Here is an 11638-nt window from a genome sequence, read left to right as displayed (position 1 = left end):
AGCCTTATCAACTGTACCACTAACCAAACTAACAGCCTTATCAACTGTACCACTAACCAAACTAACAGCCTTATCAACTGTACCACTAACACCCCCATCAACTGTACCCCTAATCAAACTAACAGCCCTATCAACTGTACCACTAACCAAACTAACACCCCTATCAAGTGTACCCCTAACCAAACTAACACCCCTATCAACTGTACCCCTAACCAAACTCACACCCCTATCAACTGCCATGCACTAGGAATTAATAACCCTGGTGTACAGGTACCAACCAAACTAGCAGATTTTCATCCTGACCATAAACAGGAAGGAGAGGTTGAACTTCTCCATGTCTCCATCCCAAATGGCACCCTATTCGCACATCATAAGTAATGCCAGTATAGATAAATGCACCAGAGAGGAAATCTCTTTCCTCCATCTTGGTTAGCTGTTTTCATTGAACTGACCTGGTCGCCTGAACTCTGTGCTTTTATATATCCTACACTACAGGGAGATGAGGAGAGATTTGTCTGCACAAGGTCTACATTTTAATGTAAAATATATACACAAATATTCCAACACATTTCAGAAAAACTTTGTAAAATATATTTTGGTCCAAAAGCTGATTTGCAAAAATATAGGATGTGCAATCACAATGGTCACAAGGCATCACAAACTTCTACTGTACCTATTCAGCCCTATCAGTGTATTCAACTTCTATACTAGAAAACTCTACATCACACATTTAAGGCTATCAATTTGCATAAAGCAGCTGAAATGTAGTGCTGCATTCTACGAGTAACACATAATACCAAGATTGCTATTCAGTGGAGTATCTAATAGTAGTAGTAGTCAAATTTGACCAAGCATAAACAATCCATCTCTACTGATATTTAATTATAGCCTGGTCCCAGATCTGTTTGTGCTCTTGCCAACTCCATTGCTGTCATTGTCAAGACAAACATGTTTGCCATGACAATGTGTGAAAGGGAGTTGGTTATGACAGCAAAAAGACTGGCACTCAAGCTACCTTTATTCCCCATCATTCTTGAGAAGTGCTTCTTTAAAAATGATGCTGTTTGATGCAGAAAAATGTGCAGCAACTAATATGTAAAAAAAAAATGTGTCAGTCCAACAATGGGTTCTGGTCCCAAGTCCACTCATGATAGCAAAATGCGCAGTGTTTCCCCTATATTCATTTAGCAGCGGGGGCCCACCGCTGCAAAAAATACGATTTTACATATATGACTTTTTATATATAAATAATTTTTGCCGAGACGCACTTTAAAATAGATAGTCGTTGGATCAATGTCTGGAAGTCTATGGGAACAGCTAGCATGTCTCCTCCCCCAGCTACCCTTGCCACCACTGCTGAAATTCTAGGGGAAACACATACTCCATATGATCCAAAGTGAGATGATGATGAGGGATGTTCATGTCAAATACCAAAAGGCTTTCCCTTTACTGTAGGGTTCACTACACTGATATATTCCCATGTCCAGTTATATTAGCATACTCACTCAGTAGATTGGACCAATCCAGGGTCGTGTTCAGTAGCACTAAAATCACCATGATTTCTTATTGGACAAGTTCAGGTAGTTAGTACCTAGTCATTGGTAGTATTGTACCTTCCTGTTTCACTCAGTTTCAAACCTTTTCTCCTGTCTGGTGCTTAAAATGGACACGACCCAGGATTTCAACTGCCTGGGTTAAAGGGGCAATCTGGGATTCAAACAACAAAGCAGTCAATGTATCAATCTCAGGTTGTCCCATTAAGTCTAATCAATCCTTTTCAGTGTAACATCTCTAGGACACAAGCAGCAGTATTAGACAAAGTACACTTTGGCTCCAAAGTCAGTCAGTCAGAGTGCTTATCAATGTGGAATCACATTCTTCTTATAAATATGTATCAGTCAGTAATACATTACAACAATGGAAAGAGTCTGGTGTGAGATCAGACTAAAATAATCTGTGTGTTTACATTGTTTGGGGCAATGTTTCATGATATAAATGTACAGCAGAACAAAAGTAAAATAGAGAAAGAAAAAGAAAACCTTCAAATCTAAATGGGAAAAGTTTGGTTGTATCAGTGGTGGTTATAATGTCCTGCTATGCAAAGATGTTAGAGATGAAATCCCGAAATCGCTTGGCATACTGTTCTGGGTGGACAGTGGAGATTTCAGCACCAGCCTGTAGAGGCATAGAGAAGGGATAACGTCAGACTGAACATCTTATTGGGAATGAAAAGTATCAATGAAATGCTAATTTTACAGTTATAGTTGAACAAATAAGGTATCAAATGAGAGACCCTTAACCCTCTAATCTCAGAGATGTGACCAGCCCAACATTGGAAACCCAGGGAAAATAAGACATTTATTTGGGAATAGGTAACTTTCAATTATTTATGAATAGGGAATGATGTTAGAAAAGCAGTAATGCACACAGTATACAATGAGAATCCCATTGCATCTTATATCATAAGGTGAATGAAAGGTGTTGCTGAATTAAAATCTCATTTTACAATATATCCCTGGCATTCTGAATCTAAATGATCTAATAGGACAGACCCTAACCCCCTTTCCTTCTCCCTTTTCACTCACCCCATGCTTGACAGTTTTGGCTGCGTGAGCGGCTTTCTTCTTGGTGTCATACTGTGTCAGAACGTCTATCAGACCCATGAAGTACACCTCCCTCTGAGGGGCTCCTGAGGGGGAAACAGACAGAGAGATGTGGAATAGCCACTGCTCAAAAACACAAATTACCCAAATTGCAGTGTAACTGTAAATCCATGATTAGAGTAAATTCTATTTAAGTGAATTAAATTCAGTAAGTAAATTGAGAACCCAATTGCTTGAATTGATTGAATTGACCCCAACCATGTAATTTCCCAACTTTGCCTTGAACTTACCAGGGGCACTCCTCACGGCGTACACATCCACGTAGGGGTCAAACTCCCCGGGCCCCAGGGGCTTGCAGGAGGCCATGTAGCCAGCGATGCCCTCAGGAGACGTACCGTAGGAGCCAACATTAGCGGCCTGCGTGTGGCCATTCTCAGTCTCCCCCTCCTCCTCATTGGAGGGCTCCTCTCCCTCCTCCTCCTCCCGCTCAGCCCGCCCCACATCATGGATACCCAACAGCAGGCTGTAGTCCATGATCTTTAGCTTGACCAGAAACTACAGGACAGGACACACACCAAACGATCACTATGGACAGAGATGGTGGTATCACGGTAACAAACAGAATGTATCTACTACCACCTTGTGGTAGATTCCTAGAATAGGAAGGCAGGTTCTAGAACTGAAAACATTCAAATATGAATTCTAGTTCTAGTCCCCCTTCTAGTTCTGTGGAGGTCACCTTACCTCCACATCTCTGTTGAGTTTCTCCATGACCCTTTCCTTCTGCTCCTCGCTCACGTACACCTTCTGCATGTTGTTTCTGAAGTCCATGTCCTTGTAGGTGGGGAGCTCTTTCACCTGAGGGACAGTTATGAAACATTGAAACAGACACATGCAAACTTTCTCAAGAAAGTAATGACATGAAATGACAAAATGTACTGTGGGTGCTTAATAAGACTAGTCCCTTAGAAAGGCAATTTTCACATGTATGGTTGGTTGTGTGACATACACATTCTTAGTCGTCTTACCCGCTCTTTGTCACTTGCTTCACGAGACACCAGAGAGCCCTGAGTAGCAATAAGATAAGAGGTTAATAGGCAAGGTCAGGGATTCTATGACCTCTGCGTGGAAATCATGAAGTAGCTAATGGAACAACCTGTAACTTTACCAAAATGCCCAGGACTCCAGAAATCCCGGTTGGAAGATTCCCGGAATTAGAAGGGAATAAGCAAAAATCGGGAAATCCTGTGTGTGCGCTTGGGTGTGTGTGTGTGTGTTTGCGTGCGTCACTCCCGCTCACCTTAAGGTCGTACTTCCTGTGCACCACCAGTCTGTGACTGAACATGTTCCTCATGACGATCAGGTAGGTCTCCTCATTCTCCACACCCACACGGTACATCCCCAGGAACTGGGGCAGCAGAGTGCTGCCGTGGCACTTCACTATGTGCTGCAGCCAGGGAGAAGACGGGAAAGAATGAATGGCAAATAGACTATGGTTGTGTCTGAATTGGCACCCATAGTGCCGTGGTCAAAAGCACACACCAGTACTGTACAAAGTACATTCATTATGCATTCACGACTCCTTTCTTTCACCCCTGGTTGAAGATGAAATTGAAATGTTTTTCATACTGTTTTTCAACCAAATTGCTCTCTCCATCTTCCTCTGCCTTACTCTCTCTTCCTTTCCCTCCTTCTCTCTATCCAGGTTACAAATGGGTCCCCACTCAGACTGTGATCTATTAAAAAGGGACACACTTTAAACTGACCTCATTCAGAGTCTCCTGACTGGAACACAATGTAGCTAGCAGAATGCTAACAAAAGATATGATGCTTTGAAAAGACTGTACTGTACCGTTTATATTCTCCGCTTCTATTCTTTGCAGTCTGCATGGAGCCAAAATGAGCAGCAGTGGCAATGTGGATGGGATGCAAGGTAAACAAAGCCCCCAGGACACATAAGCTGAGTCCCAAATGGCAACCTACTTTTCCTATATAGTGCACTACTTTTGATGACCTGCCAACCTTGAAGAATGAGTAGCAATTCAATGTGGCGGCGGCACCCCCGGCCCTGCAGACCCCACGACGGCACGCACGCCACACCGCTCAAATCATAGGCAAATTCAATTTTTTTTGCCTAATAATGATGTTGGCAGAAGACTGCCTCAGTAGGAATGGTAGGCTATAGACTTATGGGTACTTTGTAATTATTGGCTGCTCTTCAGTAGCTCACTAGAAATACGTTGAAATGTACAATCAGGGCTCTCCCTAGGATTTTCTGACAAGGTGGTGCAGATGTAGGCCTAAGGTTGGGTAGTGGGGAGGTCCTGAAAGGGTCAGTCAACTTCCCGCTCAGGAAGATGGGGCATTTAGCTTTTTTGAAAGCCCTGTAAACCGCCATTTCCTGAAACCTAGTCTTAAATTATGCTGAACAAAAATATAAACGCAACATGCAACAATTTTACTGAGTTACAGTTCATATAAGGAAATCAGTCACTTGAAATAAATGCATTAGGCCCTAATCTATGGATTTCACATGACTGGGAATACACATACGCATCTGTTGGTCACACCTTTAAAAAAAGGTAGGGTCGAGGATCAGAAAACCATTCAGTATCTGTTGTGACCACCACTTTCCTCACGCAGCGCAACATCTCCTTCGCATAAAGTTGATCAGAATGTTGATTGCGGCCTGTGGAATGTTGTCCCACTCCTCTTCAATGGCTGTGCGAAGTTGCTCGATATTGGCGGGAACTGGAACACGCTGTCGTACACGTGGATCCAGAGCATCCAAACATGCTAAATGGGTGACATGTCTGGTGAGTATGCAGGCCGTGGAAAAACTGGGACATTTTCAGCTTCCAGGATGTGTGTACAGATCCTTCCGACATGGGGCCGTGCATTATCATGCTAAAACAAGAGGTAATGGCGGCGGATGAATGGCACGACAATGGGCCTCAGGATCTTGTCATGGTATCTCTGTGCATCCAAATTGCCATTGATAAAATGCAATTATGTTCGTTGTCCGTAGCTTATGCCTGCCCATAACCCCACCATGGGGCACTCTGTTCACAACGTTGACATCAGCAAACTGCTCACCCACACGACGCCATACACGTGGTCTGCGTTTGTGAGGCCAGTTGGACGTACTGCCAAATTCTCTAAAATGACGTTTGAGGCGGCTTATGGTAGAGAAATTAACATTAAATTATCTGGCAACAGCTCTGGTGGACATTCCTGCAGTCAGCATGCCAATTGCACACTTTCTCAAAACTTGAGACATCTGTGGCATTGCATTGTGAGACAAAACTGCACATTTTAGAGTGGCCTTTTATTGTCCCCAGCACAAGGTGCACCTGTGTAATGATCATGCTGTTTAATCAGCTTTTTGATATGCCACACATGCCAGGTGGAAGGATTATCTTGGCAAAGGAGAAATGCTCACTAACAAGGATGTAAACAAATCTGTGCACAACATTTTAGAGAAATAAGCTTTTTGTGCATATGGAACATTTCTGGGATATTTTATTTCAGCTCATGAAACATGGGACCAACACTTTACCTGTTGCGTTTATATTTTTGTTCAGTTTATATCAAACAATGTAGCCAACAAAGAAGTATTGTGTTTGATCCTAAATTAAATTGAGGTGGTCTCATTAACCACTTTTCCATCCAAAATTGTTATGGAAGTAGAGTCATACCATATAAAAAAATATTTAAAAAAAATCACGACAGCCGTTTTGGTACAATTTTATATGCCGACAGATAATTTGTTTGTTCGACATGGTGGGATCTTTTTGTGTTGGTAAAATGCGAGAAATCGTGGTGTGTGGTCATCCCACTATGACTAGGGAAACCATGCAGTTTATTAGGCTACAGATCAACTAAGTTATGATGAACTTCACAGGGTGGTGAATGTGCACGGTGATCTTGATGCTCCCAGAGGGTATTATTCTGGTGACATGATAATCAATGGTTGACTGCCGTTTGACAAATAAAAATATTCTCGCTATTATTCATAATAATCTCATCATTGTAGACCACCCTAAAGCTGTTGGCTAGAGCGCACGTGCAAAGACCAGAATAGGCACATTTTCTATGTAACGCAACAGTTTGTGACAAAACTATCGGTAGAGTTGGAAATGCGATGGAAACACATTGAACTTTAGATTTTTATTCGACACATGAACATTTTCTTTATGTGGATTTTAGAATATTTGCATGAAGATCTGGCGCCAATTGGATGGAAACCTAGCTATTGACACTCACATTTTTCAAGGTTAAATTTAGGGGTAACGATTATTCTAATTAATAGCTGTCTTTATGTGGATACCAGTGAAAATGTAAACTTGCTTAATTTTGTTTGGGGAGAACATTTGGAATAATTCAATTACTGGATGTAATGTCGTAGTCTAGTTTACTGAAGGCTATTTGGAATATGAAACAACTGAACTAGGCCTATAGGAGCTTGTTTCAGATCTCCATCCCTGACCTAATCCATCAAGTTAGGTCTGACTACTAGGCTACCATTCATTCAACATGCCTCGTTGTCATTGGTGAACTGACTATTATCACATCACTAGCCTTGTTGTGTGTTAGGCCTACTGTTGACATACAGCTACATGAAGAGGACAGATCCAGAACTGTTTAATTAACATAGACTGTTAAAGATTAGTAGGCCTAACACACAACTTTCTGTGAAGGACGGTATTAGAGGAACATCTAAGCAGCAACGCAAACTGAACTACGGCAACACCGCACGTTTCCTTGCTCGTCAATGCGCTAGTGCCTACTGCTGTTGAGGAGATCAAAGCATGTGTGGCAAGAAAGGGTTCTTGCTTAGGGTGCGTTCGTAAATTCACTCTGGCTATCTACTCCGATTTCAGAGCACTCACGTCTGAGTGTGCCAGAGCGCAGAATAACTGATGAATTTACGAACACTCAACACCCGTTGAATATGGCCGGTGTTGGTAAACGTTGGCAAAAAAAGCTTTAGCAAAAAAGCTGTTGCCAGCAGCACAGTTACAGTCACCAATGCTCTGGATAACCAGCTCTGCAAGTGCGAGTAAAATGGTCAGAGTGAGGTGTTCTCTCATTTGTGTCTGGAAGTAGCTAGCAAGATAGCCAACATTAGCCAGTTAGCTTGGGTGCTTGACTGCCGTTGTGAGGTCAGAACGCTCGGATCAACCCTCAGCCAGAGCGTCCAGTGTGCGTTCTGAACGTTCCGAGAGCGAAACGCTCAGAATTTATGAATGGACAATCTGACAACGCTCTGAATTTACAAACGCCCAGAGCACACTCTCAGCGCAATCTGGCACTCCAGATTGAATTTACGAACACACACTTAGTTGACTAAACAACGCTGTATCTAACTACCTTCGTCGTAATGACGCCTTAGCTAAGGAGCTAACTACGAAATATTAGTGGTTATGTGCTTGACAAGCACATACAAATTTGGAAAAAGTATTTGGCAAACAGTTTGTTCTCCATTTTCCCTTTTTCCTCACATGTTAGTGGTATCAACGGACGAAGTTCAGAGCTGCCATCCAGCTCGAGGGAGGAAAACTGTACCAGAGACGGAAGAAAAAAGCGAGACACCCCACTCGCATTTTTTTTGTTCATTCTGGTTCAATTGAAGTCAATGAACTAAGTAGACCAGACCCTGCTGCTATCACATTAGTGTCTATGGGAGAGCCACCCCCTTAAGTAGACAGGAACTGACCATTATTTTCCAATGGTAAACTGCCTGAGTGAAATATCTTCATTTATCTACCATCTTTGATAGTACTACGACTACAGGGGGCGGGCCGGAGCAGAGCGCTAGAGATTATTTATCCTCGCCCAAATCCTCGGATTAGCTCAACTCCAATTTCAGACGGTTGAGTCAAAAAAGACAATGTGCCAACCAGAAGACTATTTTTGCGTATTTTAGGGTAGTTTTTTGTACCAACGTACGTTGACCTCAAATTACGTACATGGTACGCAAAATGTGTTCTGGTTGGCAGGTCTGCTTTTGACCAGAGCCCTATGGGCCATTTGGGATGCAACAATAGAGATGTAAAAAAAAAAAAAAATATGCAGTGGCACTGCACACTCAAAGAGCTCTGCTGCTCCGATTATAATAATCTGCTCATTCAGCGACAAATGATGCACGCATGCACATACACTCTAGCCCAGGTTTCTTCAATTCCGGTCCTGGAGGGCTGAAACACTTCTGTTTTTTATTTCTACCTGGTAGTTAACTGCACTCACCTGGTGTCCCAGGTCTGAATTAGCCCCTGATTAGAAGGAGAGGATGAAAAACAGAGGTGTTTCGGCCCTCCAGGACCGGAATTGAAGAACGCTGCTCTAGCCTAACACGGCTGTTTAAATAACCAGGTCATCAAAGTCTGAGTGCTGATGTAGGACCAGTTTTGGACAGGGAGGACCTAACCCTAGATGAGCAATCCTACTCCGAGGCACTTTTTCAACACTAGCACAGAGCAAGGCAACTCGTTCCTCGGCTAACCAGAAATTCACATCTGGTGCGTGGAATAGCGAGTCCAAGGCTTTCAAATGAAATGTATGAATTGATTCATGCCAAGTTCAATTGGAATAGCTGCTAAATTGATGTGAAAAAGCAGTGAAATGCTTACTTACAAGCCCTTAACCAACAATGCAGTTTTTTAAGAAAAGTAAAAGTTAAGTAAAAAATAGATAAGTAAAATATAGAAAATAGAAAATAATTAAAGAGCAGCAGTAAAATGAAATAACAGTAAGGAGGCTATATACAGGGGGTACCTGTACGGGGGCACCGGTTAGTCGAGGTAATTGAGGTAATATGTTAATGTGGGTAGAGTTAAAGTGACTAAGCCTGGGTGTCATTACATTACCTGGTGGTATTCAGACAAGATGCCGTGCATGTCTGCCACATCCTCACTAGAGATCTGCTTTATGACCAGCGTGCGATCGTAGGAGGTCAGGAGGATCCCCTCCCCCTGGGCGTCCCCACCTCTTACAGGAGGGCTGCGGGTCAACGACACCTACAGGGATGAGAGAGAAAACAGGCGTACTTAAAATCAACTGCATGATGATGACCAACTTAGTATTTATTGTTTTAATAGTCATTGGCCTAGTCCATCGGTGTGTCCCAATAACATCTCCTTTCTCCTGAAGTTTGCACTGGTTCACTACTTCTCACAGATCTAAAAGCATTGGATTGGTGGAGGTATGGGCTAGAGGGAGTTTCCAAAGTTGTATCAAGTATAGCAACACTCATACCTGGTAGTCTAGATCCTCAATTCCGAAGCGCTCCCGAAGATTGCGAAACACTTGGGGACAGTATTCTTTAAACTTAAAATGTCCTGGTAGATTCTCTCTGCAAAAGAAAGTTGAACAAATTCTCAACAACTTGCAGTGTTTACTCTCCCTCTTACCATTCCCCGTCATCAAGGAATCTCAAATATAACATTTATTTTGATATGTTTAACAGTTTTTGTGTTAATACATGATTCAATATGTGTTATTTCATAGTTTTGATGTCTTCACTACTATTCTACAATGTAGAAAATAGTAAAAATAAAGAAAAACCCTTGAATGAGTAGGTGTGTCCAAACTTTTGACTGGTATGTATGTATGTGTGTGTATGTATGTATATATATATATATATATATATATGAATGAGAGAGAGTATTGACAAGAGTGAGCAAACATTACTTGTTGAAGAGGTGATTGTTGACTTTGATCTTAGTGTTTGCTTTGAAGTCATCAGGCAGCAGCATGACAGGAACAGGCACCTGGTTTAAGTCATTAATCTGCAGACAGACATAAAGAAGTACGGTACTCCCATTAGCTACTACACTTTCAACATGGGATCATCATGAGGGGTAAACATGCAGTTGATCGATAGCAAACAAGATGGAAATGATTTTTATGACAGGCTGCCCTGTCATTGCTTTCTAGAGACCACACTGGCTAACTTTTCTCTCAGCAAAGCCCACAACACACCGTCCATGACGTGACACTTCAGTGTCAGCTGATAGTTGGCTACTAGCCAGCAGCAAGTTGGTTAGTTAGTTAGTCTGCTACAGCTAGTGTTACTGACACAAACAATTCTAGCCAACGTGGTTAGCAATCAACCAGACATTAGCTAGCTTGTTCTCGGAACAGTTCGTTTAGTTAACGTTACATTTCTACTGAATGCGCATAGCTAACGTTAGCTAGCTACGCCGACTGCTAGGTTTGATAACTAGCTAGCTACCTAGCTTCAGCTAACTCTGAATGTCAAAATTAGCTACCTAACAACATAACTGACGTTTTATACTCACCGAATGATTTACACCCCACATAAAAACGCTCAAGACTGGGCCGCTGGCACGAAAGACCTTCACCTTCTGCTGCACAAAATGTTTCTTTTTGGTTTTGGTTTTTGGGGCCAATATCACCATAGGACTGGAAACAGCGTTACCGCTGGACGCCATCGCGGAGATTGCCCTGGCTTTGCCTTGCGTGGGAACTTTATTTTTTCGTCTCCCGATTCTGATCTTTCGCAAACTGACTTCCCCGTGTCACTGCGTAATGTTGCTGGTACCTCGAGCAATCCCGTCTGAATTCAGATCAGTAGTAGCCTACATTTGTGCTTGTTTTAACACTAATTATGGATTCCAAACTAGTCTTCTTCAAATATATTCTAGTCCAGCTAGTCTCGAAAAAAAATATTGAGGAACTGAACTGCAGACCCCTGTTGTGTTGGTTCAGGTGATGGACAGTTGTGAAAAACCAAAGAGATGTTACAATCATGTCATGTGATCTTATAGGCGGAAACTTGGCCATTTCTTTCATAGAAAATGTTACTGACAAGTGACTAACCATTATATGATACTTCAGCTATCCTCACAGTTCTGCAACACTGTAGTAATGCAGAGCTGTCCTATAAGGAGAATAAAGTTCGACTATGAAGGTAAATCAGCTAAATCCTGCATCTGTGCAGTGCTTGAGCTTTCCAAAGACAAATTCCATAGAAGACAAACACTACACTTTCTGATGAATTGATCGTAGAG

General features: G+C 42.2%; 1 protein-coding gene across 1 annotated transcript; it reads right to left on the bottom strand.

Moving 5' to 3' along the window:
* Window positions 1-520: 520 nt before the first annotated feature.
* On the bottom strand, window positions 521-11344 carry pip4k2ca (phosphatidylinositol-5-phosphate 4-kinase, type II, gamma a). Its single transcript, XM_041856654.2, has 10 exons — window positions 10907-11344; window positions 10296-10393; window positions 9861-9957; window positions 9473-9622; window positions 3904-4050; window positions 3632-3670; window positions 3348-3461; window positions 2894-3158; window positions 2586-2689; window positions 521-2175 (listed from the first exon to the last, which is right to left on the bottom strand). Exons 1-10 carry the CDS (start codon window positions 11057-11059, stop codon window positions 2095-2097), a joined length of 1248 nt encoding a protein of 415 aa, XP_041712588.1. The 5' UTR covers window positions 11060-11344; the 3' UTR covers window positions 521-2094.
* Window positions 11345-11638: the final 294 nt, after the last annotated feature.

Source organism: Coregonus clupeaformis, chromosome 30 (assembly GCF_020615455.1).
Source record: "Coregonus clupeaformis isolate EN_2021a chromosome 30, ASM2061545v1, whole genome shotgun sequence".
NCBI lineage: Eukaryota > Metazoa > Chordata > Actinopteri > Salmoniformes > Salmonidae > Coregonus > Coregonus clupeaformis.
This window is presented reverse-complemented; position numbering and strand designations above follow the sequence as displayed.

Excerpts from the sequence above, each read along its gene's own strand:
- pip4k2ca (XM_041856654.2), bottom strand. The coding sequence starts at position 11,059 with ATGGCGTCCAGCGGTAACGCTGTTTCCAGTCCTATGGTGATATTGGCC. Across the intron at positions 10,394-10,906 it reads TGTGGGGTGTAAATCATTCG|ATTAATGACTTAAACCAGGT; the intron begins GTGAGTATAAAA and ends GTCTGTCTGCAG. Across the intron at positions 9,623-9,860 it reads TTGAGGATCTAGACTACCAG|GTGTCGTTGACCCGCAGCCC; the intron begins GTATGAGTGTTG and ends TCATCCCTGTAG.